Here is a 26,993-nt window from a genome sequence, read left to right on the forward strand (position 1 = left end):
GGCAAAGTTGGTGCAGTTTGACTGGGCAAGGAACGGAGAGCCTCAAGCGGGGGAGACGCAGCTCTGAGAAAAAACAGATTGCAGGAGGTGGCGTGATAAGAGTACAGCTTGGGAGATGGGGAGGCGCGAGACAGAAAATCCCCTCCCGAGTGCAGCCGGTAGTGAAGAAGCCCTGATTTTTACCCTACTACTGCTTGCAGCAATTTCACCTATCAAAGCATGTGTCTCACCTGGCTTTAACACTTAGATTGGGTGACAGAAAGTGTTAAATTTTATCAGGTAAGGAGAACGATTGCTTTAGCACTTAGGTTAGGTGACAGAAAGTGTTAAATTTTATCAGGTGAAGAGAAGAGCAAGTGATTAGGATGTACCGTTAAGGTAACTGGGTCAGCAATTGGTCAGTTTGGCATCAGATTCATCACATGCACATTGTATTACTTTACTTATCATTTTCATTTCTGAAAGGCTGATTCCAGTGAGATAATGTAACAGTAGGAAAGCCCGCAGATGTACAAAGCAATACTCTTACCAGCTTGTTTTTCTATTCGTTATTTCTAATGCAGGAGCAGATGACTTTCTAACGCACACATTTGATCTCCACCATAAGAGATAGGGTATAAGCAAACAGTAAAAGCTAGTTGCTGTCCTAGGAGCTAAGACAGACAAAGAGACAGAGCTGGGTGAATTCTCAGGCTAGTGAATGAAGAAAGCAAGGCATGTACTTGGATATTAGTGAATATTTGAGTCTCTCAGTATACTTTCAAGCATAACTGTTTTATGCGGAATGTGTTAAAAACTGGCATAAGGCATTGTGAATAAAATATCATTACTAATGGTGGTTGTCAGATTAGAATGAGTTGAGCAGTTGGGTAATGCAGGGATTGACACTAGGCTTTATTTTATTTAAGTTCTGCATTAGGGGGTTGGAAAAAGGTAAATAGCATGTTAATGACATCTGTGATAATTCTAAAATTAGACTACATGAATTAAGGCAAGGAAAAAGAATAGGAAAGAGAGTAATCAAATGAAATGAGGGGTTATATATGGTGAATATCTGAAAAGGTACTTATCATGGAAATTTTTTAGTCTGTGTAAATGTCTCTTGAGACATTCATGTTTCATTTTTGAAACATGAAACACAAGAATGGCTACATTTTTAAACTGTACTGAAAGGGCCATCTCTTCACTGGGAGGAGAGGCATAAGGTTAACTCTAGAGATTTGTCCATCTTCTGTGACTCTGCAGGGAAAAAACATACATGCATATGTATAACTTGCACTATGCAAATTCCCAGCTGTATTTCGCCCAAAGTGGGAAATCCATATGTCTGTCAGTCACAATTATAGAACTGCTGAGAATGGCAGTTACAAAAAAAGATTTTTTCACTTTTTTGAGGACAAACAGTAGTCCTTTAAGAAGTAAAATGGAAGCATCACTGGCAAGTTAGAGATTTGTTTAAATTTGTGCTGATGATATTAATAGATACTTAGAATGACTTTCTGCACAATTTTAATACCATTATTTCTAGATCACCATAAAGTCTATTATTACATTATATAGTCATTTTCTTATTACAAAAAGGAATCTATTGCTGCAAAGTAATGAGGTAGTTTCTACAAAGTTACTGCCACTGATTTTAATCAAGCATTTTTCTGAATTAAGTACAAAGGGGTGTATAATATTAGTCACATCCTTTGCATAGCTAGTACATATCCTAAACATTTACATACTGAGCTTCAACTATTTATAAATTCTTCTAAAACCTTTTTTAAATCATACACCTGGTATTAAACATCATATGCATTGTGGATTCAAATTATAGCTTCGGTTTTCTATAAACTGTACAAAAACTGCCACAGTTTCATGAAATTCTGATAAAAATCTGTGTGGATAATATAGCAGCATTTTCAGAAAGCTGAACATTGACCGAAGGCTTTTCTCACTGAAGTCAAGTGAGAGTTTAATTATTGACATCAGTGGAATTAGAGTTAGGCTGATTTTGTGTGTGCTTTTTAAAAACCCATATACCTGTATTTTAACCAAATTACTGCATTAGGATATTTCACATAAAGTTTCAGACCATGTTTTTTCATAAAAAGGAAATTATCTTTGATTTTTTTTCCAGAAAAATGAAATCAAAATATAATGTAAAGTTTTCTAAAAAAAATGCAATGAAATTTTAAATGTTTTATGGAGCCCTATGCCTAATGTTTGCAATTTCATCCATCGCTCACTACCAGAACATTATCTTTTCTGAAATACTGTATACAAGATGACCCTGTAGATTTTGAGCATTAGTTCAGGAAGAGTATGTTTATCCAGCTTTATATTTAAAGATATATATTAAATTATTTTAGGAATTACCTTGCAGTTCCTGTGGAGTTAGACAGTTAACAAAGAATAGCTCATTTGGTTGGTCCATGTTCTTCCTGTTGGTAAAGGCAAAGTAATTCAGAATAACTTATGTCTAATGAGTACCTAAGGTGGCCATTGAATTTGAAATCCTTGGTGGACTGAAAAATGGACACCTTGATTTTAGTAAATATGTAAAAAATAATGGGCAAATATATGTACAATGAGATAAATCCTTGAGATCTGTCTAAGCAGATGAACCAGATAATCATGTTTCTTGAAAGAGTGGCTTTTGTCCTGTGTTCTTCTACTTCCTAGTGGGTATTTAATTCTCTGTCACCTGTCAAATCTGTTGTTCAAGTACCGATCTAGCCAGCAGGTAAAGTCTACTGAAGTGGACATGTGCACAAGCGCCGAGCCCCAGGGTTTTCACTGTGTCTCCACCTAAGCAGAGAGCAGGGGCCAATTAGTCTGGGTCCAGCTGCAGGAAAAATAGTCGTCTTCTCTGTGGTTGTAGTTGAGTGCCTAGTATATGTGAAGGTCATGTTTAGCACATTTAGTGTGTTTATAATAATCTGGTTAAATGTAATCCTTTCACATTTTCTCTCATTTTCTTTTAAAATGTTAATCAAGAAAATGAAATGTGACAACTGTTACTGTTACAAATCCAGCATTCACTGTTAGTTAGAATGAAGTAGAATAAAACAAATCAGTGTAAGTGAACATTCATTTTATTGGTCATCATTCTGACAGCTTTTTATCTCTTGTGAAAGGCTGATATATTTTGGATTAGCAGCTTGATACTGATTGGCTTGGTATTTGCAAATAAAAAGCATAATGTCCATTTATTAGCATTTAAAAATTCCTGTATGTTTTTACATGTTGCGCATCTGTTACTTAGTGGGATTTAATATTGCAAGGATACACTGTACCCAAATGGAGACCTCTTGTTGGGATGATAGGGATGTCTAGAAAAATTGCTAGCTTTGGAGGCTGATTCTTGCCCTACCCCATTGCTCTGCTTTGTAGGACAATAAGCTGGCATTCAAAAAGAAGCCCAGGATGAAGACAAGTAAGACTGGGAGGTAGACTCCATAAAGTCTACAAGGCACCTAAAGACACTTTAGGCATAATGTGATTTCTGTGGTCCAAAATTATTACTCCAAAAGCCCCACTCAGTTCATGGAGATCTTTGGAGATGTGTAAACTCTACTGGCACCCTACTTTCTAATTTTAGTGTTCAGTAGGCAAATGAAGTTACAAATCCTGTACATGCCCTGAAGTGCTTCAGTTTTGATGGGCCAAAATGATTAAAAATGACTTGGACCCAGGCAGAAAACAGGGAGAAAAATCTGAAGGATCTGATTTGGAGGCATTCCTGGAGCATATCTAAAATACACTGACAACAAGAACAAGAAGTAATTTAATAATGCAGGCACTCATTTAAATCCCTGGTCCAAATACTTCCATTTAATCTAAAAAATTTTAATGTTATTTTTTAGTATTTAATATATGACATCATTTTTGTATGATTAAATGAGGGACAACTACCGAGCTAAACCCATGCTTCATTTTGCATTTCATCTGTAATCCCAAGTACACTGAATTCTTTCTTCAAATTTGAGATACCTTCAACAAGCAGGTCACAGGAAATCCTTCTGGCTGGTAGCCAGAAAATGAGAATGGTCTCTTGGAAGGTGGGAGATGTGAATTCTGAAGTTGCATAAAGCGTTTAACCCAAACCTATCACTTTGTGGGTAAATTCTCCAGCCATTAAGCTATTACATAAACAGCAGCTACAGCCAAATGAAAAGAGAAAGGAGTTGCTCCTCTGCTCTGCCCTGTACATCTGAAGTGGTCTAAGAATAAAAGATCTTTATAGGGATGTGATTTCAGGCAGTGTTGGGCCCAGCAGTCTGGTTGTTTTGGATCCCGTTGGGAGCTGCTACTTCCTGACTCACTAGGGAACCTGGTCATTTCGGTCAATTTTTTTGATTTCTGTTCCAGGTGCCAGATTTAAGCACCCAAGTTTTCAACTGACTTGAGCACTGAGTCAAACTCTCTTGGAAATGCTAAGTCCCCCGATGGTGGTGGTTAGCTGAGAAGGTAGAGAATGTACTGAAAATTTCAGAGCCCTTCTTTATATACGTATGGAAAGAAATGGCATAGCATTGTTTAAATCTTAATCAGTGTTTAAATTCTTAATTTATTATCAGCCTTAAGCACCATTTCAGGTACTTGAAGTTCATGCTTCATATAATTTTGTACATGCTCTCTTATGGAAGGCCTAACAAAGCAGTTCATTCTCATTGGGTTGCCATGGAGTACTGATCACATGGATCTGGGAATAATAACCCATTATGCTAATATAGTTTGTCGTTGTGTTTGATGCAAAGTGATGTCCCATAACAACATCTGCTGTTTGTAACTAATAGAATTTATGGTAAGACCACTGTTTATGAAATGGCATTGCCAGACACTATCTACCCTATTTTCTTTGAAATATAATTTTTGATTCTGTACCTATTTACAAAGCCATTTATGCTTTTTGAAGTCAGTATGTCAGTTGTTCTGTTTTTAATTTTTTCTTACAAGGAGAATCAGTTACCTTTTACAGAAAGATTCTTGCCTATTTGCTTAATATTAAAAACATGTATTTGCCTTCTGAACTCTCCTGCCCCCTTAGAGCCTCAACTTTGTGTTATAAAGTACCCTTCAGGACAGAGGCAGGATGGTTTATTGGATATGGTGAACTTTTTAAGGCTCCACAAGAGAAGAATGAAGAAAATGACATCCAGTAGGTGGAATACATAATCCTATAATGCTTCCAGCATTCCCACAACTTTTCTTAAACATTTGACTATGAAACTGAACTTTATTTCACACTGTGCTACTAGACAAGAACAAAGAGCCCTTGAATCTTTATATTGATTAATCTTTGTTCTCTAGCAGATGACCAGGCATTTTTAGGTGATCTGCTGCATGCTTTATAGCCAAAGATATGGTTTTAACCTTTTCCAGATTCTCAGAAGAGTCCACCTTCAAGGGCATGCGAACATACCTTCAGTAATAGCATTTCAGCCATAATTCATCTGTTTCTCAGACATCCGCTTAGATAGTGGAATACAGTTTTTTTGGGATGTATCACAGAGCCTTCAGGCACCCTCACTTTTCTATACAAGCATTCTCTTAAGGAAAACCACTGTTTTGTATGGTTATCACTTTTAGTTATAAGGCATATTTATAAATGATTCTGGCAATGGACTTTCTCTTTTGATTTTTTCTCTTGAAAATATTCCCTGAGAATTGAATCATCCCAATAAATTACCTCCATTTTTGTATTCCCCCAAGGAGTATTCTACTAAATTTTCCTTAATTCAGCTTCTGTTTTGGCAAAGCATGTTTAACAAGCAAACCATCGTGGTATAAAATTATTACATAAATCACAAAGATACTGTGATCACACAGATTATATTTGTACCTAGAGACATAAATAGAAGTCAAGTACTGCCAGGCATTCAGACCTTTGTTTCTTGATATTATGAAGATGAGAGATAGAAAAATCTTTTTTAGAACATCTGTATCATCCTTTTACCAATGAAAGATTATTCTCAGCAATATGTTTTCTATTAATATAGTCAACGAGTCAGAAATTATACAATCAGAAAAAACATTGTCTCATCCAATCTGTTCTCCTTGTAGAGTGGGCTTTATGGCTTCTCTGAATTAATTTCTGTTTGAGCTAAAGCACATCTTCAAAAAAAATATTAATTTAAAAATTCCACTAAAGGAGGAATCAGCAAAAGCCTTAATAACGTTTCAGTGGTTAATATCATTCCCTTTGTGTTTGATTTCTTTAATGTGTTTGTCTAGTTTAAAATTCCAGCCATTGAATGTTACCAAAGGAAGAGCTGTCTATTAGCAAATTTCGGTTTTTCTTATTAGTGCTTAGCAGGCACGGAAGTCATTTCATCTAAGTTGTAGACATCCTCAGTGTTTATATTACGTCAGAGGTAGTCAGACTAGTTAGTGGTGAGAAATATGCACTTTCAGGGTACGGTTCAGATGAGCTGGTTTAGACATTTTTATTTGGAGGTAATGAATCACACCTTAGAAGTGCCTGATTGCTTGTGTTAACTGAAAAGGCATTTTAGGATGAGTAGCTTAATGTAAATGTCTGTTTTGCAGGCAGATGAATCTAACCCTTACATAGTATGATTAAGTGGCCCTTTAACTTTCCCATGGTTAAACTAAACTAAGATTTAAGAAAAGTTTTCCAGTCATTAATTATATTTGCCTTTTATGAATCTTCTCTAGCTAGTTCAACAGCATCCTTCTCAAGTTGCAGACACCAGACTGGGATGGGGCATCCAGCAGTGGCTGTAGAGGCACTGGAATGGAGGCAGTAGATAACAGCAGCCTGTATTCAACACATTAGTTATCCTGATCTCAGGCTTTTTTCAGAATCAGTGCTTCCCAGGAGTGGAAAGCCTTCTTCTATCCATGTGGCATGCATCCTTTGTTTCTGAATATATAATTTTATATTTGTTAGCATTAACAGATTGCTTACATTCAGTTTTCAAATAGCTATTCAAAATATAGTCCCTCGGGGACCTGTTTACTATCGTTGCTATCTACCATTCTTAATTTGTGTTTTGCCTGTAAACCTCATAGAAATGCCTTTTTTTTCTTTTAGGTCATTAATAGTAAGGGTAAGTAGCACATGGCCAAGAACTGATCTCTGTAAGTCCACTAGAAGCATATTGATTCGGATATGATTCACTGTTAACACAGTTTGAGAAGTATCTGTTAGCTAGCCTTTAATGTATTTTTAGTGTTGGTTTTCATTTTACAGTTGGGTAAGATACCAAGCCAATTGCCGTCCAGAAGTATAAGACTACACTTTTAACCTTATTAACAAAATTTATAATCTCATAAAAAAACTCATACAATTAGTTTAATAAAATCTATTTTCCATAAACAATACATTGCTTTTGTCATTTTATTATTATACTTTTAATTCTTTATTAATCAAATCCAGCCATTCCTGAATGAATGTCAAGCTGACTGTGTTGTGGTTGCCTGGATTGTACTTGATGACACTTTAAAAAAAATGATCCAATATTAGTTTTGTCCCAGTCCGCTGGAATTTTGGAGGACTTTCCGAAAAGAAGAATTAACAAAATTAATTTTTATATCCCATAAAAAGAATCTTTTATTATTTTTAGATGTAATTAATCTCTTCAGTTTTTCTAAGTAATTATTCTGTTTTTTCAGTGTTAAAGCTGTTTGACTATTTGGAAAATCTTATGTTAATCTTATGATCCTTTCCTTGTTTTCATAACTAACCGATGCATGGTTCATCTCTAGAGATGCTTGTTCCTCTCCTTTGACTGCAGAAGAGCCTGGGATGACTAGTTCAGTGTGAAATGTGGTACTTTCAGATTTCTGAATGTGGGCCAGGAATGCCACCCCTAGCCATCTGGCATCACAGAGTCACCGGGCCTGCGCAGGAGCAGAATAGTTAGAAAGTTCATTCCAGTTTGTTTCAAATAAGGCCTGCTTTCTTCACTCATTTTGTTGCATATAGTTGAGCAGGGGAAATACTAAACAACAATTTAATAACGTTTTTGTGGCAATAACTTATTCCATGATACTCAGACATTTCAATGTATGGAAGGAGTCTTCTGTTGTAGCCCAGTGACCAGCATGAAGCAATGTCCTGTCCAGGTCATGTTTGGTGTTTACAACTGTCTGATCAAGTTCCCTCCATCAGCAGCGAGATTCCATGGACTTCACTGATTTGTTCAAGTGACAGCTTTTTACTACAGAGCTGTAGTCAAGCCAAACTTTCAAAAGCCTTCACTGAGATAAAGTGAGATAAAGTCTTGTCTTGACTTGCCATTTTTGTATTTCAAAGTCAAAAGGAGAAATGTCTACGTCCTGGATGATGTGTTGGGTTGTCCATGAGCAAAGAGGCCAAATAGTGTTTATTTCAATATAGAAGACAGACAATGTTGTGACTGTGCTGCTGTAGTCAGTAGTAAGTAATGATAATAATGAACCAGCCAAAGATAGAGTAGGGAATTGGTAATGATAATTATTAATCCAGATTTTGGCTGCATATTTTTTTTGCTCATTTTTCTTCATATAAATGTTTTTTTTGTGTGCTGCATGGTAGAGGGGGACATGAATGGATTTATCTCACTTATTCCCATATTAATGTTTATTCACAGAAAACTCTTCGGTGGTTTCATCACAGAAAGCTTCATAAAATTTTGTATATCTTCTTGTCTGTGATGATTTAGCTTACCAGTTTACAGTGCCAGCTAGAGGCTTGGTTTACCCCTGGTGTTGTGCTGTTTTCCATCCACACAATCAAGACTATGAATCCTGGCCAGCAGCGGCTGAAACGCACCATGCTGCAGTTCAATCTGCACAAGATGCTCTTAAGAATTTACAGACTAAGAGTGAGAGTCACCTCTTACACCATTAGATGGGTATCTTCATTGTCAGTTCTCCCTCAGGAATCACTGGCAAGTGATAGGCACCTCTAGAAAGTGGTTTATTCTATCTTAAGCTAAGAATGTAAGGAGGATATGATGAATCACCTAGAAACATCAGTCTCTCTTCATTGACTCTACAGGGAGCCTAAATGGCTAGATTAAATTGAATATTTAATTTGTAGGTGGCTAAATTTGAACCTGCCCCTCAAAGGCAGCCATAGAGTAGATTAGGTGCATCAGAAGATGAAGTCAAGGAAGTAACTACAGTTTTAAAGATATTTCTTTGATGTAGAACTACACTTTGAAATGAATAACTATTTAAAGATGGCATCGTATTCATTAAGGCATGAAATAGGCAAAGCACTTCAGCAAATCTTCAATTCCCAGCCACTGAGCAGCGTCAGATCAGTCAGTGAGACTGTTCAGGCCTTGCAGGTTCAAAGGGAAATGAGCTACAGTCTGGGTTTTTTTGTGCATTAGCAGTACAATTGTTTACAGCATTTTGGATGCAGAATCTATTACTTGCACTCGGGCAGGTGCTTTACAAATCACTTGGGTTTCATATGTACGTGTAAACTGTACAGGAGCCACGTTGTCCATAACCAACATGCCATTTTCATTCACGTGGAATACATGAGTTTTTAACAGCATGAAGCAACATTATTCAATGATTTTGATCAGGAAGTGAGGACTAATGGACAACAAAAATGCAGGGAAGGTTCTGGTTCTGACATATGAGGTAGCTGTTTAAACTGGAATATGACTAAGATGCAAGCATCTAATGTCTTTCTATAAGAAAAAATAAGAGGATTAATTTTTTTTTTAAATTCATCTGATCCAGACTCTCACCATTTTTATTATAGAACATTTAAGGAGAAAAGGCAAAGTATAGTCTTCCCAAAAAAAGGTATGTAGGGACGAAAGATGCAGGTCACATCCTCCCTGTTTGCTGGTCCCTCTTTTGGAAGTAACTATTCCTTCTCTTTTGGATGCTTTTAACCTTGAGCTTCCTCGGCACTTTTCCAAGTTCCCTAAAATAATTCTTCTGCTAACACCCATCAACCACAAAATGCCAGGAATATCTTCATCTCCTCATCTCTGAAAAAGAAAACAAATCCAACAAAATATCTGTCTAAAAACCTTATAGGAAGCTATTTCTGATTCAACAAAACCAAAATGCACACTAGTTTTTCCCCTAGTACATAAAGAAGTATAAAAGAATATGAACATCTTTATTTTAAAATAAAATGCTTTTAAGTGGTATTCAAACCCAAATAAATTCTGGCATAGTTTCAGTTTTTCTTTTAATTGTTCAAAAATCAGTTAATTTATTCATCTGAATACGAAATGCATAGCTTTTGACCCTTATTTTAAAACCCTTTTTACTTTTGGAATAATTGGCAGATAACAAAACATTTGAAGTGGTATGGAGAAGATATCAAGATATTGAAAGCATATTATTAATCTAAGGTCAACCTTCAAAGAGGCAGCATACCATTACTCTATAAAACACAGAAGTGAGAAGACACTGATAAGTATTTATGTTTAATTCAGATTCCATCAGAGGCATCATGGATATTTCCTTTAGTGAGACAACATACCCAAATATGTCATGTATTATATATGCCATGTTATACCAGTAAATATAAATAAGTATAACTAATTCAAATGGAACATTCACATGACAATTGAAAATCATTTGGAGATTGTACACAAGATTTCCCAAATCATTTAGCTTTTTCATTTTTTAATCTTACCATAAGCCAAATTCTAAATGCAGCAGAGACAGCAAGTATTGTTTACAAAGTAAAGAAGAGAAAAATATTTATCTAGGATATATGCTTAGATTCCCACGTATTTTCAGTATGTGTTGTGCTGTATATAAATAAAAAAATCAAAATCTAGAGGAATAGGGGTGGCACAGAAAAAGAAATATCAGGCAAAGAGAACAGGGGGGATGTATGGATAGCTTTCCTGCCTCCTTCAGATATCTCACAGGGATGTGAGATGAGACCCTAGTGAACAGTGGTAAGCTGCTCAACCCCTGGCCTACAGCTTAGGAGAAAGGGAGAGGGAAAGTCTGCTTCTTGCAGGATCCGAGGAACAAGCAGTTTTACCAAGTCAGTGAAAAGAATGTTAGAAAGGGGATGGATGGATGTGACAGTGTTTCCTGTTTGTTTGTTTGCTTTGCAGCCCCCATTCCTGAAGCCCTGCATATGGAGACAGTCTCTTGCAAGAGGGACAGTGCATGCCATGCACCACTTTTCTCTGAAGGGCCTCTTGGATCAATGAATCCCTCTCTCATAGGCAATTCCAGTGCATCTCTGAGAATTACAAAGCTGAACACGTACCTGCCAGTAGCTGGGACATGAGAGCCAGATGGTTGTTAGTGGCCAGTAAATCCAAACCAATAGTTTTAGCCTTTCCAAAGTACCCAGACTGAACTCCATCCTTTGCTTGAAAGCTAAAAAGCACTTTACCCACACACATCCATCTTGGACAGGATCTGTCACAGCATGCAGGGACTGTTCTTAGGTTGCCTTGAGCTTGAGCAAAGATATCTATGTTAAACTGGTTATTTGCTGAGTGGTGTTCATCTCAGAAGAGAACTACTTCATAAGCATCTCTGAGAGGAATGAGCATTTGGGCTCTTTGTAAAAAGGGCCCTCAGAGAAGAGCATCCCCTGCAAGTGATATTTTAGCATTCTGCAGGCCTAATACTTGACCAGATACTTGTTTTTATGGATGATGCATTCTGTCTCTATCTAAGATCTTCTTAATCATGCAGAGGATTGGGTTCAGTTGTTAAGAAATGACCACATCTGGGACTTGTTCTGAGGCTTCATTCTGCAAATCCATTTACCCCCCTGGATTCAGGGGAGGGCGGAATGGGTTTACTAGAAGGAATTTTCCTCATGTCCTGAAAGGCGCAGTCTCACTGGCAATATCATATGGTCTGTTTCAGGCCTTCTGTTTTATAACATCCCTGAAAGATACTGAAAATAAAGTGAAAAATGGCATGCATACGTACACACACATGCACACATACACACAAAGATCAAGCCTGCTTTTTGGTGCCTAGGGTAGTTGGGATGGCCAAAGCTTAAATTTTGTCAACAACTCTGCCAGTTCTTAGTGGATACACTGGTTAATTTGTCTCCTGTTTTCTGATTTTGCTGTTCCTTGGGTTTGCATGGAATTTACATTCTCCTGTTGTAGTAATAGGAAAAGTAAGTTTGGAGATGGTTTGCCCAAGCAAAACTATAGACTGTTGGAACTGTTTTCTGTAGTTCAACAAGTATTCTGATAAGAGTGGAATGAGTATGTCTAAACCTGGCAACAGCATTTTTTCACAAAGTTTTTGGACAGGGATCATTTCAAGTGTTGGTCTTATCTCAGTTACATCTGTGACCAAGTCCTGGAATGCTTTTATCACTGAAATTTATTACTCCTTTCTTTCTTTTCCCCCATGTTGTTTTACAGAGCTAACTCTCCTGAAGCATATCTCTGTATATTTAAAGAAATAGCGGAATATTTGAAAAGTGAATTAACTGAAATTTGTGACTTGTCCATTGCTTCCTTGCACCTCCAACATAATCAAGCAGTTTGAGAACTCCTTCCAGGCATGCTTTCAAAATCAGTCATTTTTCTCCAGAATCTTAAAGTTCTTTTCCACTTTTCCCCACTGACCTCACTGCCTCTTCCATTTCATCTTCTAGGCGAAATAGTAATTTTTCTGGCGTGGTAATTCACATGCTGTGTCCAGTGTTTTTGTTTTGCATGGAATTGTCTGTCTTTGTCTTTGTTACATTGCAGACCATCTATGTGAATGGTCAACCAATGTGACTCTGCCTCAAGAATCCCTTATTTGGATTAAATGGGCCCTTGAAAGACAGCACAAGTTGTAATAGCTGTATGTCATTAGGATGTTAACTTTCCTGCATTGAGACAGCTGCACAGAATGACCTAGTGGCTTCTGCTAGTAGTTCCTTGAACAACTGTTTTAGACTCTTCACAGCCTAGTGTTTTAAAATACAAGTTTACTGAGATTTCTAGTAGTTGTAGTTTTAGAGACAACTTTGTTCTACTAAGAGGGAAAACATGTTTGAGCTTTTTGCACTACATAATATATCTCTTATGTCCTTATTGTCTGTATCTGTATCTGTCTGTATTTTCTGTCTATGTCTACATATTGCTATCAGTGATCAAATTTCTGGCTACAGAGCAATTCCTTCACCTGTAAATGAGATAAACCATCCATATCTATGCCTTGATAAGACACTGTACTTACCCTCTAGTAAGTAAAAGCACAAAGTTGAAATGAGAAGAAGGTCAAAGCTGGGCAATGGAAGAATACCAAACAGGAATTCTTAAAATGAAACCTGTAGTTCCATAATGTTTTGCCAAAGCAGGGAGACAAGATCAGAAGATTAATTTTGTTCTCCTATTGCAAAGGGAGAAATGAGAACTGAATAGAGCTGAATTATTAGGGAAGAATAATATTTTATATGTGGGGAAACTAGAATAATGAGAAAGAAGTAGGTCTGAGAGAACTGGGAACTGCCTCTGTCCTGCCCTTTGTTCTATGTGCTGTGTGAGATAAGGATGAAAATGATTATAATGGATTGGATTTTAACTGTGAATTTAACTTGGGATGGGATTTTTATTCTGATTCAAAGAGATTTTGCATCAGTCTGGATCCAAAATAGGAGCTGAAATAATAGTGAAGGGCAGCATAGAGAAAAATCAAAAGTGATTCCTATTGCTAATCCAGAAGTGGGTTTGTGATAAACTCCATCTATCATTGTCAGAAAAGGTAGTTGTACTCCAGCAAGGCCTTAGACGTTTGAGGAGCTGATAAACTAGGGAGTAAATAAACCCTTTTTCACATACTCCTCCCCTCTTCCCAGTGGCATACTTAACAAAGCGTCATTTGAACTGGTTATTAAAACGAATGTAAAAAGCTGATTGTATGGCCGGTAACAACTTCTGAGGTCCATACAAAAACTGCTGTATGAATCTGCCAAAAGCACTAACATTGTAGACATAGCTTTTCTTCTCTAGTGCTGGAAACCATTTACACTTCCAACTGTAGTGAAGCTGGCATGCATTCTCCTAGGGATCAAGAGATCTGTAATTACCTTCTAAATCCATGGCTTCCAGATGCAGAGTATTAACCGTGGAACTGCGATGCTACATTTAGCTGAATCTACTGCTGCAAGACTTCCTCTATTTTAATAAAAATATTTAAAACAAACACCAAATGTAACATGTAGGCAAATATTCATATTTCATGAAATTGTTTTCCCTGTGAAGAGTAAGGCCAACATCTGTGACTAAGTAAAAGTGACTTTCACTTTTACTTACAAAATAGCCTGGAAGTAAGGCTTGGCTGTGCATAGAATTTATGCTGATCTTTTATTTCTTTGGTGTAAATTCTCCAGAAAGGGGATCAGAGACACGAAAAGATTAGACATCGGTAGTATCAATTGCTTAGTGTGGAGACCTGTGCTTCAAATAAATTTATTTCCTGCCATATATAAGTCATTGATATTATATTTTATTGGTTAACTTTATGCCTTTATGATTTTTTTTGAAAAAATGCAAATAAATTATGAAAATACGGCTTACATTAAAATAATACTACCAAATCTTACTTATATGTTGAAATAGCACATTTTTCTTGGAACTCCTACAATTTCTGTCACTAAAATAAAACATCTGCTAGATTCTCAGTTTGGTTTTCAGCAAAAGTTTCCCTTTTAATTTTATTCTCTTTATCTATCAAACTCACACTAATCCAGGAAAGGTCTCTTTCAAAGGGCAAAACAGTCCTTTCATAACCTTGGTACAGTGTGTTGTATCTTTGTAAATTAAATCTTTAACGATTTGGTTTATAATGTATTTTCTTTTTAATATTATAATTGCAGTTTTAAAGCAAAACACAGTTCCTGAGGAGTTATTTCAGCAGATGCATAATTATCCTTAAGGATATGTGGTTTCTCCCTGGCTCTTGACATGGGAAAAGAATAGATACTGTGTTGGTTTTATCTCAAGGAATTTAAACTGTATATACTTGTGGCCAGAAGACCTTAGTTACAAAGCAAAAGTTTTATCACCTGTCTTATGCTGTCTTTGTGCTTTGCATTTCAGTACTAATTGCCTTCAGCTGGAGTTGTATGATAATACATGTATTTGATATGCACGGTTTGTTTATGTTGAGCTCCGTTATCCGCTCTCATGGTCTCAGAGTGCCTGAAGTAGTTTCACTAATCTGTCAGCATAGTGTGTACTTGCGGATAAATATAGACATGCAGCCACTCTGTGTGTGGTCATCATCATACGCTGAAGCTAAAAATTACCCCTTTGGTTATGGAAAGGCTGATCTGATCCGGAGGCCTGCTCTAGCTCACACATTGCGGTCTTCTGCACTTGTTCATTAAAAAAAAAAAAAAAGAAGAAGAAGAAATGTCTGCCTCAAAGCTGAAAAATTTATAGTGAAGCGTGAAGCAGGATTATGAAACAACTAATTTCCTTTTCAATGTTAGTTAGAAAAGGATTCTAACTTTTCTAACTTAAGAAGTAGAACGTTTCAGGTATTCACAGGCTCATGGATATTACAATAGCATGTTGGAGAAAATCCAGTGTGATCAGCTTTATAAAAGGCCTCGGTAGGTATGAAAATATTGGAAATACATGTTTTGGTTTGTGTTATTAGTTTGTTCTTTGTTGCTAATGTGTGAATTTGACACAGTTAGCTAAAAGAATGCAATGTCTGGTTTTGCTGGTTAGAGATACTGGAAATTCACTGACTATATTTTGCTGAAGTGGTATCCAATGTTGTGCAGACTCTTAGCTTGTGCATAATGGTTAAATCTTTCTGTTGTTTTGCTTATCTTTGATTTTGAAGAAAAATATCTGTAGTGCAGACCATAGCAGAGACTCTGGTGTGATAATTTAATTTTGTACTTGTCCCCATCACCAGCTTAGTGACTGTGCATGTGTTAAAACTACTGTGCTTTTTTGCAGCAGTTTCTATGATCAGGAAAGCAAAGATCATGGAAACAAAGGATCTAATACATGAAAAAAATTTATCAGTGATTTTAGTTCAAGTATCCTTTCTGTGGCAATAGTATATGGCTGTGGTTATAAGAACTTGTGATATTGCATTGCTACTTTCGTATTTCCTTTTTGTTTTGAAATGTTTTCTAGTATAGAAAGTCAAGAAAATCTTAAGTAACCTGAACTAAATGAAAATGTTCTGTAGGAAATCATTATCATGTGAAGTACAGATTATCACACATACAGGAGAAAATAGGAAATATATCTTGGTAACAAGAAAATGGGTTGATTAAGAGACGTAGCCCTCAGATGGAATTACACACAAAAATCTAGCTGATCATGTATAGGCACTCTCTTGCACATATTTTTCTAGGATAGAAGCTTTCAATATGTACAGAACTTTCTAAAAGTGCCCTACAGATTCCCTGCTATTGCAGGGCCTTCAGGCATCAAGGTTACCATGGTCTCCTGCATGTGGTTCACCATTCAGTCTCCTAGGGAATGAGCTACTTTTGTCTAATTGTCTACTTGAGGATAATACTTGCGTGGTGACCAATAACCTACAATATGTTAAGAGTTTGGAGTAGATGTTTCAGTGGTCCATTCAGGTAGTATTCTTGGTGTGGAAGAACATCCTTGTTTTGAAATCGCATAGTTAAAACTTATTTTGTCAATGAAATCAACATTTAGAATTGAGTACGCCCTGCTTCCCCCATATCTTCTGCATAAACCCATGCAAACTTTATGTGGTGATTTCTCACAATTATGCCTCTTATTTAATGGAGAAGTGTTTCACTGGCAGAGAGATGGCAAAAATGGGCATATTTTATTACTAATTTTTAAGGCCCACATTGTAATGTGTAAACATAAAGGGGCCAACCATGGACATCTTTAATGTTGGTATTTCTTAAATTTTGAGTTCTTGGGTTTCCAGTTTTATGTTTAAGACGCAAAAGGGTTTTTTACAATGAGCTCTGTAGAGCTTTCACTCTAGCAAAATGAACTATATTCTGTTAAAGCTCATGCATCATCGGTGTAGATGTCAGTGATAATCTAATTGCTAGGCCAGATCTTTGCAATGCCAATATCAAGCCTACACAAATACTTGAGATAATGGAATTGAACAGATGTATTTAAAAGCCAAACTTGTGTATAATAGCTTGTGACCAACTCATGATCAACTCAAATCCTCATAATGGTGGCAATGTTAACTTCCACACTGAAGATGCTTATATGGAGTTGACACTACAAAATGTTATTTTAAAATTTTGAACTAAATAAATGTCATATGTCAGTCATTTCTAGAATTGCTGCAATTGCTGTAGCAATGATAAATTTTAATGCTCAGAACATCATTAGACCTTCCTGTGAGGGAAAGCATGTACAGTTCCACATTTCACAGAAGAGCTAAAATAAAAGTTTTTGGTACACTAAAAAATCCCACAAATAACTGTGTTTCTCTACTACGTTGTGCAAACAATTGATTTTTCAGTTAGGTGCCTGAAAGAAAAATAGATTGAATTGATCTATAATAATTTCTTCATTTTTTCTCAGTGAATTGAAAAATGGAAAATACTTGCCTCAAGTTAAGAGAATGCCCAGATCACCAGGTGTGGAGTCATTTGTCTTTAGCTGTCTAGTATTTCTGGCTCTATTCACATTTGAGTATTTTCTGAAAAGGGGAATGGCTGTAACAGGAAAACTATGCGAGATCAAACTCAGAATGCATCTCTAGACCCCAGCTGAGTTGTGAAGTGCAATGCATCCTTCCTTGGTTGAAGAGAGGCATGGTCAAAGGATGCTGAGAGTCACTAATATGACATGGTGATTTCAGTACCAACAACCTGGTGATCTTAAGGGGTACCAGGCCTTGGTTTATTTCTTCCCTGTAAGAAAAATGTAAACAGTGGTACACAGCAAGGAGGAGCATCAAAAAGAGAGACTAAGATCAGCCTGTGTCACGATAGCATGGTTGTGTAAAGACTTCCTAGGAGGAATGATGATTTGGATTTGTGTCCTCTTGGATAGAGGAAGAAATTGAATTCAGATGTCTCCAAAATTTTGGGTGAGTGTCATAATGGTAGGAGGTATGAATGGCTGCTCCCAGGGAATGCAGTTAGTTTTTTTAAACTTAATTTCATAAGGGTGTGAGGTGTGCATATTCTCACACACGGTCTTGCTTCCATCCATCCCTCCTTCTCTCCTTTCTGCCAGTTCCTCAATAACTTTTGACTTCAGTAGCCTATTTAAACCAAAATTGCCTGTGGAACAGATGCCAAGCTTGCATTTGATTAGATTCCTATGGAGTCCTTCAAGAGGGAGTCTCGGATTATTGCCATGGTCAGAGAAAGGCTGCAGCACCGGAGGACTGTGTGTTTTGCTTGGCAGAGGCTGGCTGGCAGCGCGTGTGCACAGCCCTGGCTGCAGAGCCCTGGGAGGGAGGCTAAGCAATGGCTGGGGGGAGCCTGAGATAGCAACAGCAGGGAGGGCAGGACATTTATGGCACAAAGGACATAAATCCACAAGAAAACTGGTTTCCCTGCTCACAGAAAGCCATTTATCCTAGTTAAGCACTTGGCAATCAAACTAATTTCATGGGTAATTCTGAGCCAATCAAAACCACGTATTTGACAAATATATTAGTAATTGTAAAAATATTGCCTGACTCCTTCCTAAAGTTGTTTGGGGAGAAATTTCCATGACCTAATAGATTTGATAGTCCATATAAATTTGCCTTTGATCCATTGCATTCCATTAGCCTCACGCCTAAACTTTAGAAGTGCCTAGGTGATGACAAGAGAAGAATTGTAATTACGCTCTTCTTTGGTGGCTCTTTTCTCATTACTCTGAAGTAGATGATTATTCAGAACAACCGTGTAATTTAGAGACAGTTTTGTGTAATATAATTGTAGAAGTGTTCTCTACAACTTGTTTTATGCAAGGATCATATTGCAAGCAAAATTCAGTGATCATGTTTTAGCCCTGAAAAATCAAGTGAAACTTTGCAGGAAGAAAGTCTAACTGAATGGAAGGGTGGTGCTGCTGTGCTAAAGAATCATGATGTATCTGTCAATTAGAGGAGTTATTTTCAAGATGAAGTGTGATATGAATTGGATGTGTTATACTTGCAGAATAATAGTTACACAAACAAAAGCATTTCTATCCCACATTTTAGTTAGCGGAATTCTAAGCTTGATTTTCTAAAGAAAAATATGTTCCCTTTTATCCAATGCAGTTTTTTATTTTTTAGTATATGAATTTGGGGTCTAATTCTGCCACATCCTAAACACTCTCAAATGATAATGTAATCATTGGGATTTAGATTGTTCAATGAAATGCAATGAAATGTTAAAATATTTAGGAGAGATCTAAAATCTCATTTAATTCTTAAAATAATCTCATGTAGTTAGTAGCTGACAATTACTTTCAGTAGTAGTTGCAATTCTGTTCCTCAAAACGAAATGCTAAAGGCATGAGATTTGAGGCATCCACCATTGTAGTTCATTCTTCTTTCTATCTTTCTTCACAACTTGGAAACAACATACAATGTAACACTTAGGAATGCCATGCTTTAGGGAAATGGTATTAGCTTATAATATTTTCCACATTTTGTATTGCATTAAAATACCTCTGTCCCAGTCACCAGCAGTGGTCACAGGTGTTACAGCACTTGCATTGCATTCAGAATGGCAAATTACTGGTCCTTCCAGTGTTTTTTTGTTTGCTACTTCCGACATCTCTGGCAAAGCTAACAGAGGATGCTACCAGTATCTTCCCGAAGACCAAACATGACTCTTATTACCAATAAGAACTAAGCCTGAGTATATCAGTTTAGGAATTTTATGCATAGAACAATAGTATTTGGTTTGGTTTTATTTTCACAGTATTTCAATTTAATTTTTTCAGTTTTAATTCAGTTTCCCAGAAGAATAGGAACTAGAGCTATGTATAATACATGCTATCTTGGACCAGTTATAGGGAATCACAGAATAATTTAGATTGGAAAGGATCTTGGGAGGTCATTTAGCCCAACCCCTGCTCAAAGCAGGTCCAACTAGATTTAGGGTGCTCATGAACTTGTCCAGTTGAATTCTGAGTATCTCCACAGTGGGAGTTTCCACAGTCTCTCTGGACAACTTGGGCTAGTGTTTGACCACTCTCACAGTGGAAATTTTTTTCCGTATATCCAACTCAAATTTACCCTATTCCAACTTGTGTCCATTGGCTCTTGTCCTGTCACTGTCCACCTCCAAGAAGAACTGGGCTTCATCTTCTTTGTACCTTCCCATTAGGTAGTTCAAGACTGCAATAAGATCTCCCCTATTCTTCTTTTAAGGCTGAACCAGCCCAGCTGTCCCAGCCTGTTCTCATATATCATGTGCTTAAGTCCCCAACCATCTTCAAGGGCCTCCACTAGCCTCACTCCAGTATATCAAAGTCTTTCTTGTGCTGGGGAGCCTGGAACTGTACACAGTACTCCAGATGTGATCTCACAAGTGCCAAATGTGAGGGTAGTGTTTGGTTCTTTCAGGAAAACTAAAAAATAATTGACATTTTTTGGCCATGGAAAACATTTTGTGCCTGACTCTTTTCCTACAAGATTTATACTGATGAAGTTCCATGTTTTTAACAGCATAATTCTCGATTGACTTCTCTATAAATGAGAAGAAAGTCAGACCTTTAGAATGTACCTTAGTCAAAAAAGCATACTCCTGACTTACATAGGGATAGATCAGTTTGAATAGCAATAAATAATAAATTATTTATTTGACAACTGAATTAGAGATCTGGCCTAGAAGATAAAAAGATAAGAAATGAGAATGTTATTCAGAGAACTAGATATCAGCAGGTCTTACAATGTAAGAAAAGAGCACAGAGTAGGCTCTGCATAGTAACCACTATTCAGTTTTAATATATAAGGTTTCTTCTTTGATTTCTTCTGCTAGTCTAGATTATGTAAAGTTTACATGTAACTATATATTAACTATAACTTGGAGATTGTATTTACGTACTCTGTACTGCTTTGATTATCAACTAGTCTCTGGCTTTGCTCTGCCAGTATAGTAGATTGGGACGCTCTGGAAAAGTCAAGACTTTGAATTACCCAAAAGTAAATGTGTCTCTTTTACCTTTCAGCTTCTCCAGTTGGTAACGGATATATCAAGCCACCCGTCCCACCTGTTTCCGGCACACAGAGAGAAAAAGGACCTCCAGCCATGTTGCCTATCAGCGTTGACCCAGACAGTAAACCAGGCGAATATGTCCTGAAGAGCTTGTTTGTTAACTTTACTACTCAGGCTGAACGCAAGATCCGCATCATCATGGCAGAGCCTCTTGTGAGTAGGAAGGAAATTCTAAGTATATAGATACCTTGCTTTGAATTCATTTTCAGGCTTGCTCTACAATGCAGAATATTTGCTTCTAGTCTACATTAGATTTTGATAGTGTTTCCCAAATGATAAGATATGCTACTATGGCAATTGGAAGGTCGTGGGAGTGGAGAGAGGTATGCAAGATATGCCAAGGGGGTGACATGAAAAGGAATGAATATGTTATTTTTGTTTGCAATATAGGCACATGCTAATGTGTTTGAGAGGCAGAAGGGATGTCAGTGTAGATTTCATGGCTGGGAGGGATGTCACATGAGGCAAAATAGAAAATAGAAACTGCTCAAATATGGTAAAGACAATATTTCAGAATATTATTGGATTTCCAAAACTAAAAAATGAAAATCAATAGCACTACTGCCTCCTATTTTACTTCTATGACAGTAGCAGGTTTCACAACCTAATAAAGTGCTATAGCACCTCATTTTCCAGATACAAAATAAATACAGCATTTGAAAAAAGGAGTTACATTACAAGGTCTAGCAAAGTCAGTAAGAGAAACGTCATTGCTTGTTGCTTATATGCAAATTTGGGCAAATATAATATATAAATACCTTTGTTCCAAACTGTCTTATGTAACTGAACTTCTGGGAGTCTGTTCCTTTAACTTGAGACTACATTTTGTATACCTTTTTGTGAATTTGAATAGGCAAGAATAGTTCTGTAACCCACATTTTAGTTCTGACAATGTAAAAATTAAAAAGTTAAAATAAGCAGGAACCTGGATTTTTGAGTTGTAAGGAAATATCTTGCAACATTTTTGTTATAAAACACAATATAGAATAGTTAGATCAATTCCCCATTTTTGGGTCTGGAGATTCTGAATAGTAAAATCAAGATTGTCTTGATTCTAATGAAATCTGTTTAGTTCCGTGCCTTGGTTTAGATTCAGAAGGATTTGACATAGTTGGAAAGTTTTTCCAGGCTTTCTGCTTAAAACATTAGGTAGATGCAAGATGAGAGAAATATCATACATAATTTAGAAATAACACAAAAAAGCTAAAAGGAAAAATCTCATTTCTCTTCTTTCAAGAGTCCACTCCAAATCACAAAAAATAGAATGAAGAAACTAACAATCATGTTGCAGATCTTTAAAGAAAAAAAGGGTGACAGCAGCTATTTAGTACCATCCTCTTTTCATGTGACCCACAGTGAACACCTTTAAAATTTAAAAACAAAATTGGTTGTGAAATTATTTGACGAGAAAGAACAGAGAAACCATGTACTGAGAAATACCATTTCCTTGGGGGCACCTCTGTTACTCTTAATCACTTACCTCTGCATTTTCATTTAACATTTCAGAAATAGATGCAAACTAGTGACCCTCACTTTCTCCCATTTCACCTGGTGCTAAAATGATTTACACTTGCTGTGTGTTGATATAGTCTTTTTTCTCTGTGTGAAACTATGAATGTCTGAATGTTGATCTTATTCCAGAGATTGTTCCATGAAATTTTTTTGGTAAATTCAGTGTAGAATGTACAAATATGACAAGAGACTAGAATTTTGGAACATTTTTCTTATACAGGTCTAATTGTGAGAAACTAACAATAATTCATGACATATTCACATCTAATTTAATGTGAATAGAGCTTATAAGGTATAACATGCTGCTGTTTGAGGGTGACTGTGACAAATGTGTAAGCAGGCTTTTATAGAGATCCAGTCAAGATGATACTGAGATAATTAATTTGTAATGCAAGAAGTGACAAGGGAAAATGGCAAAAAAAATTTCTGGAATAGTGATTGAGAAGTTATGTTCACCATTTCTGTGGCATAGCTGTTGGATGTCTAGCTGCTGTGTTCCTGTATTTCTACTCTGCTGACTAAAACTGTGGCCAGGAAGTTCCACAGATTCGCAAGACAGAGTTTATAAATTGGCAATGTAGAACTGTCCTTTATTCTTTTTTCACAATACAAAGTCCAATGCTGAGCTCTTTGAGGATTCTGTTCTAATTAGACTCAAATGTATTTCAAAGGAAATCAAACTTGCAAAGTGCTCCAACACTGAGATGTTCCTAGTCTGAGTTCTCTAAGTCATTGCAAGATATGACAATTTAATTTTATGAGTGATAAATATTTAAGATACCTTTTAGAGAAGCTAAAAAGATCAGTATTCAATATAATTGCTTTTTCCTCTCTTTTATCACAAAGTCTATCACAGATTCAAGTTCTGAAGTTAATATAGAGTTAAATTAAAGATGTATAGATAGTTTTTTTACCTAGGTACTTCTTTCGATACATAAATCTTACCTACGTATCATTTCTGATTATCGTTACTGTTGTTGGTATGTCTTTTTCTCTCGCAGTTTCTTGGGGTTCCATATGCCCGTTTGATATATCCATCTCTTTATTTTGTGAAGTACACAAGGTTCAACTGTAAGTTACAGGATTCTTATTTCCTAGGGCATCAGTGGAGGGCACTATACCCACTCCCTCCTGCAGCCCCACAAAATCTTGGCTGGTAGAGCAAGATTCCAGCAGCAGAGAAAGCCCAGGGCAATGTCACCCATTCCTCCTTCTGCCTTGGCTGTCAACCAAGTATGATTCGATGTTTTGGTTACTGGATCTGGCTGTGATCATCATTAAAACCTACTCCCCGGTTAATATGTTTTCTAGGCATGAATCTAATGTAGACCATCCACTGTTAAGTCTTTAACAAGTTAGAATGGAAACCTTTTGAAAGTTTTCAGATGTGATTTTTTTACTCTATCTGGGGAATATTATACTTGGAATTTCCAGTCAAACTTTTCAGCTTTTTTAGAATCTCTGAAATGTAACAAACACCCCAATAATTATATTAAGTTCACAGTTATGTGACTAATTTTTTACTATACTCAGATTGTCAAATTGTATTAATCCAAGCTAAAGGTATTGGATAGCAAAATTAATTAAAAGGTATTTTCCAGTTTATAAAATTAAATAAAAATCTTTTCCTCTTGATAATCTTTAATAATTTCCTGCTTCTTTTCCATAAATAATTATTCTTCTTTTATGATGAACATTAAGCATTTTTTCCTGTAGACCTTTTTTCACAGCTGATTCCATTTATATTTACTTTTTTTTTTGCATTACTTTACTTACAAATACAATTTGACATTTTATTACCATTCTTTTTTTTCAAGCAGTAATGGCCTTACAATGAAGTTAGAATAAGGAAACCAGGAAAATGATTTTGCTAGTGCAAATGATAAAATGTATTTAAGTATCATATCATAATATGAGAAAACCATAGAAAACAGTTTCCTTTTTAGAACTGTTGATTATCACTTAGGGTAATAATTCATCCTGTGCATACTGATCAGGCTAATCTTCAAATACTGCTTTCTGCAATACTTACAGCTGTAAACATTGATGCAGAATAGTGAGCTACAGAGCCACATTGACAGTGGTTAATGGTTAATTTAGTTGTTGGTATACTTTCATTATGCTTTTCTCCTGCAAGCGTCTTCTTTAACTAAGCTTCTCTCAGTTCAGGAACTCTCTGTCTTAATACTTAACTCAAGAGGAGATCTTACTCCTTAGAGAATTAGGATTATCGGGATAATCATGAATTCTGCCAATAACTTTCTCCCTTCATTAGGTAGGTTTGTCTGGCCTTTGGAAAAAAAATGAAAGCAGTTATTTGACTGATACTAGTGTATTTATCACTTGCATTTCACTAGAAGCTCAAGGTGGTTAAAATACAGAGTTATTTCAAACAGGGCTGGTGATATAGACAGACAAACAGGTGGTTAGGTAGACTTTGAAAGGATAAGAATAATGCAAGTTTGTTTTTGCAAAAACTCATCACATGTATAGTGTCATAGCTGTCTGATTAGCTTTAATCTAGGCTCAACTTTCTTTAGGTATTGCAGAAGGAGGACTTGGCAAAAAAGGAAGAAGGTTTTAGGCTTTTGAAGATTGAGGCTGTGATACCTAGTAAGGTGTACGTAGGCTACAATACTGCCAGGCAGCTTTATCACAGAGCTATAATGTAGAATTTTCCCATTTACCTGGACTGAAATTCCAGCAGCATCACATGATGAATGACTCCTTCTTTGTGCTCGTTTATAATGAGATATATTAGCATTACAGATTTTTTACATTGAAGTCCTCATTAATAGTTCAGCTAAAACAGGAGCTTGGGATCCTCTATTTATTCACAGTGCACAGGTAGGAATTACTGTCAGGAACAAATTATTTCATGGACAAGAAGCAAGATAAACTGTCTTACTCTATTCTGACTATCCGCTCAGTATTTATGAGCACTGATGTGTTGAAAACAGGACAATGTTATTTGAATAAGCTTATATTCAAGTAAATATTGAAATTGCTTTTGTTTTTCCTTTAAAAAAATATTCTCTTCAGGATCTTCTTCTGTAAAGAAACTATGCTACAAATGTAGCATATTCACGTTCTCATCTGTCCCTATGCACCTCTTTGTCACTTGGTATCATTCAAGCATTGTGTCGCTTATAGTTAACATAATTATTTTATCCCACTAGTGTCTGTGGTACTCAAGATTCTCCAGAACACATGTGGGCAGTCCATCTCAGCCCTAGAGAATATCATAATTCTGTATTTCTACTATATTTTTTATTTAGTATTTAAATGGTGTATATAAATATTAGTGGATTAGTTATTTTAGACCCCATTGTGACAAGTAATGTATAGGACATTAATTATCTGTTCCTTCAGTAGTTGCTTCTGAAGTACTTGAGATGTTTCTTTAGAAATTCTGCCTCACGTTATTACACTGTGCTAAGAACTGTCCTCTCTCCTTTTCGTAAGAAAGGCAAGGCACCTGCACATACTCTTACTCTTACAGATGAATATGTAACCTGTATATCTGATCCTTCATTATATGAAGACCTACAGATCTGTTACAGATGCGCCAGGTAGCTTGTTGAATGGGGCAGATCTAGGTCTGTCAGTCACTGTCCTCAGGGGAAAGCCCCATCTCCTAGTGCTCCCAGCAGCTGTCAGCTCAGCAGGGTTTCTTTACTGCAGGTCATTGACTGTATCTTAGGTCAGCTTTTTAGACTAACAGCTGGTCTCAATATTTTATTCAATTCCCAAGTGTGCCTAAGGACTACATTTGATTTCTGTATGGCTTGTCCCCTTGGTTCTGTATCTTTTTTCTCAGACTTTCCAGCAGCTAACTTCTCTGCGCTTCAAGAAATTAGCCAAGCAAAACAGTGGTCTCATCTTCACTCTCCCCGCCTTCACTTATCAGCTTTTGTTGGAACTTCACTGTTTCTCCAAGTAGAGTCCAGCCTTCCCAAACTCCCTATTACATACCTGGGTTTTGCTAGGGACAGTGCAGCCCAAGCTGTGCCAGATCAGCTTGTCCTTTCCCCCAGAAGGAAAAGAGACAGCTAAGCCTGGGAAAAATTCTCCATGGAATAAGCAACATCCACTCATTTAACCAAAGGAAGTGAAGGCAGAAGAATGCAGGAAAAATTAAGCTTCTATACTGCAAATGGAGAGCATCAAATACAGCAAAGACAACTCCAGTAGCATAAAAAGTCTTTTTTTCCTCTTCCACTCCCTATCTTAGGAATAATATCCCCCTCTACTTATCTTGATACATATCTTAGGCTGAGACCTCCAGAAGAAACCCAGCACTGCACAGTATAGAGCAGTACCCCTCTAGGGATGCTAATCTTGAACCTCAGGACAGTTATCATCCTGAAAGACCTAG

At 36.6% G+C, this 26,993-nt stretch overlaps 1 protein-coding gene across 1 annotated transcript in view; it reads left to right on the forward strand.

The window, feature by feature from the left end:
- The window catches only part of FRY (FRY microtubule binding protein), a 183,894-nt gene that overhangs the window by 12,596 nt on the left and 144,305 nt on the right, over positions 1-26,993 (forward strand). The window contains exon 2 of the mRNA XM_013962114.2: positions 21,057-21,256. Coding sequence (XP_013817568.1) covers positions 21,057-21,256 — 200 coding nt within the window. The remainder of the gene's footprint in view (positions 1-21,056; positions 21,257-26,993) is intronic.

The sequence above is a fragment of the Apteryx mantelli genome, chromosome 1 (assembly GCF_036417845.1).
Source record: "Apteryx mantelli isolate bAptMan1 chromosome 1, bAptMan1.hap1, whole genome shotgun sequence".
Lineage (NCBI taxonomy): Eukaryota > Metazoa > Chordata > Aves > Apterygiformes > Apterygidae > Apteryx > Apteryx mantelli.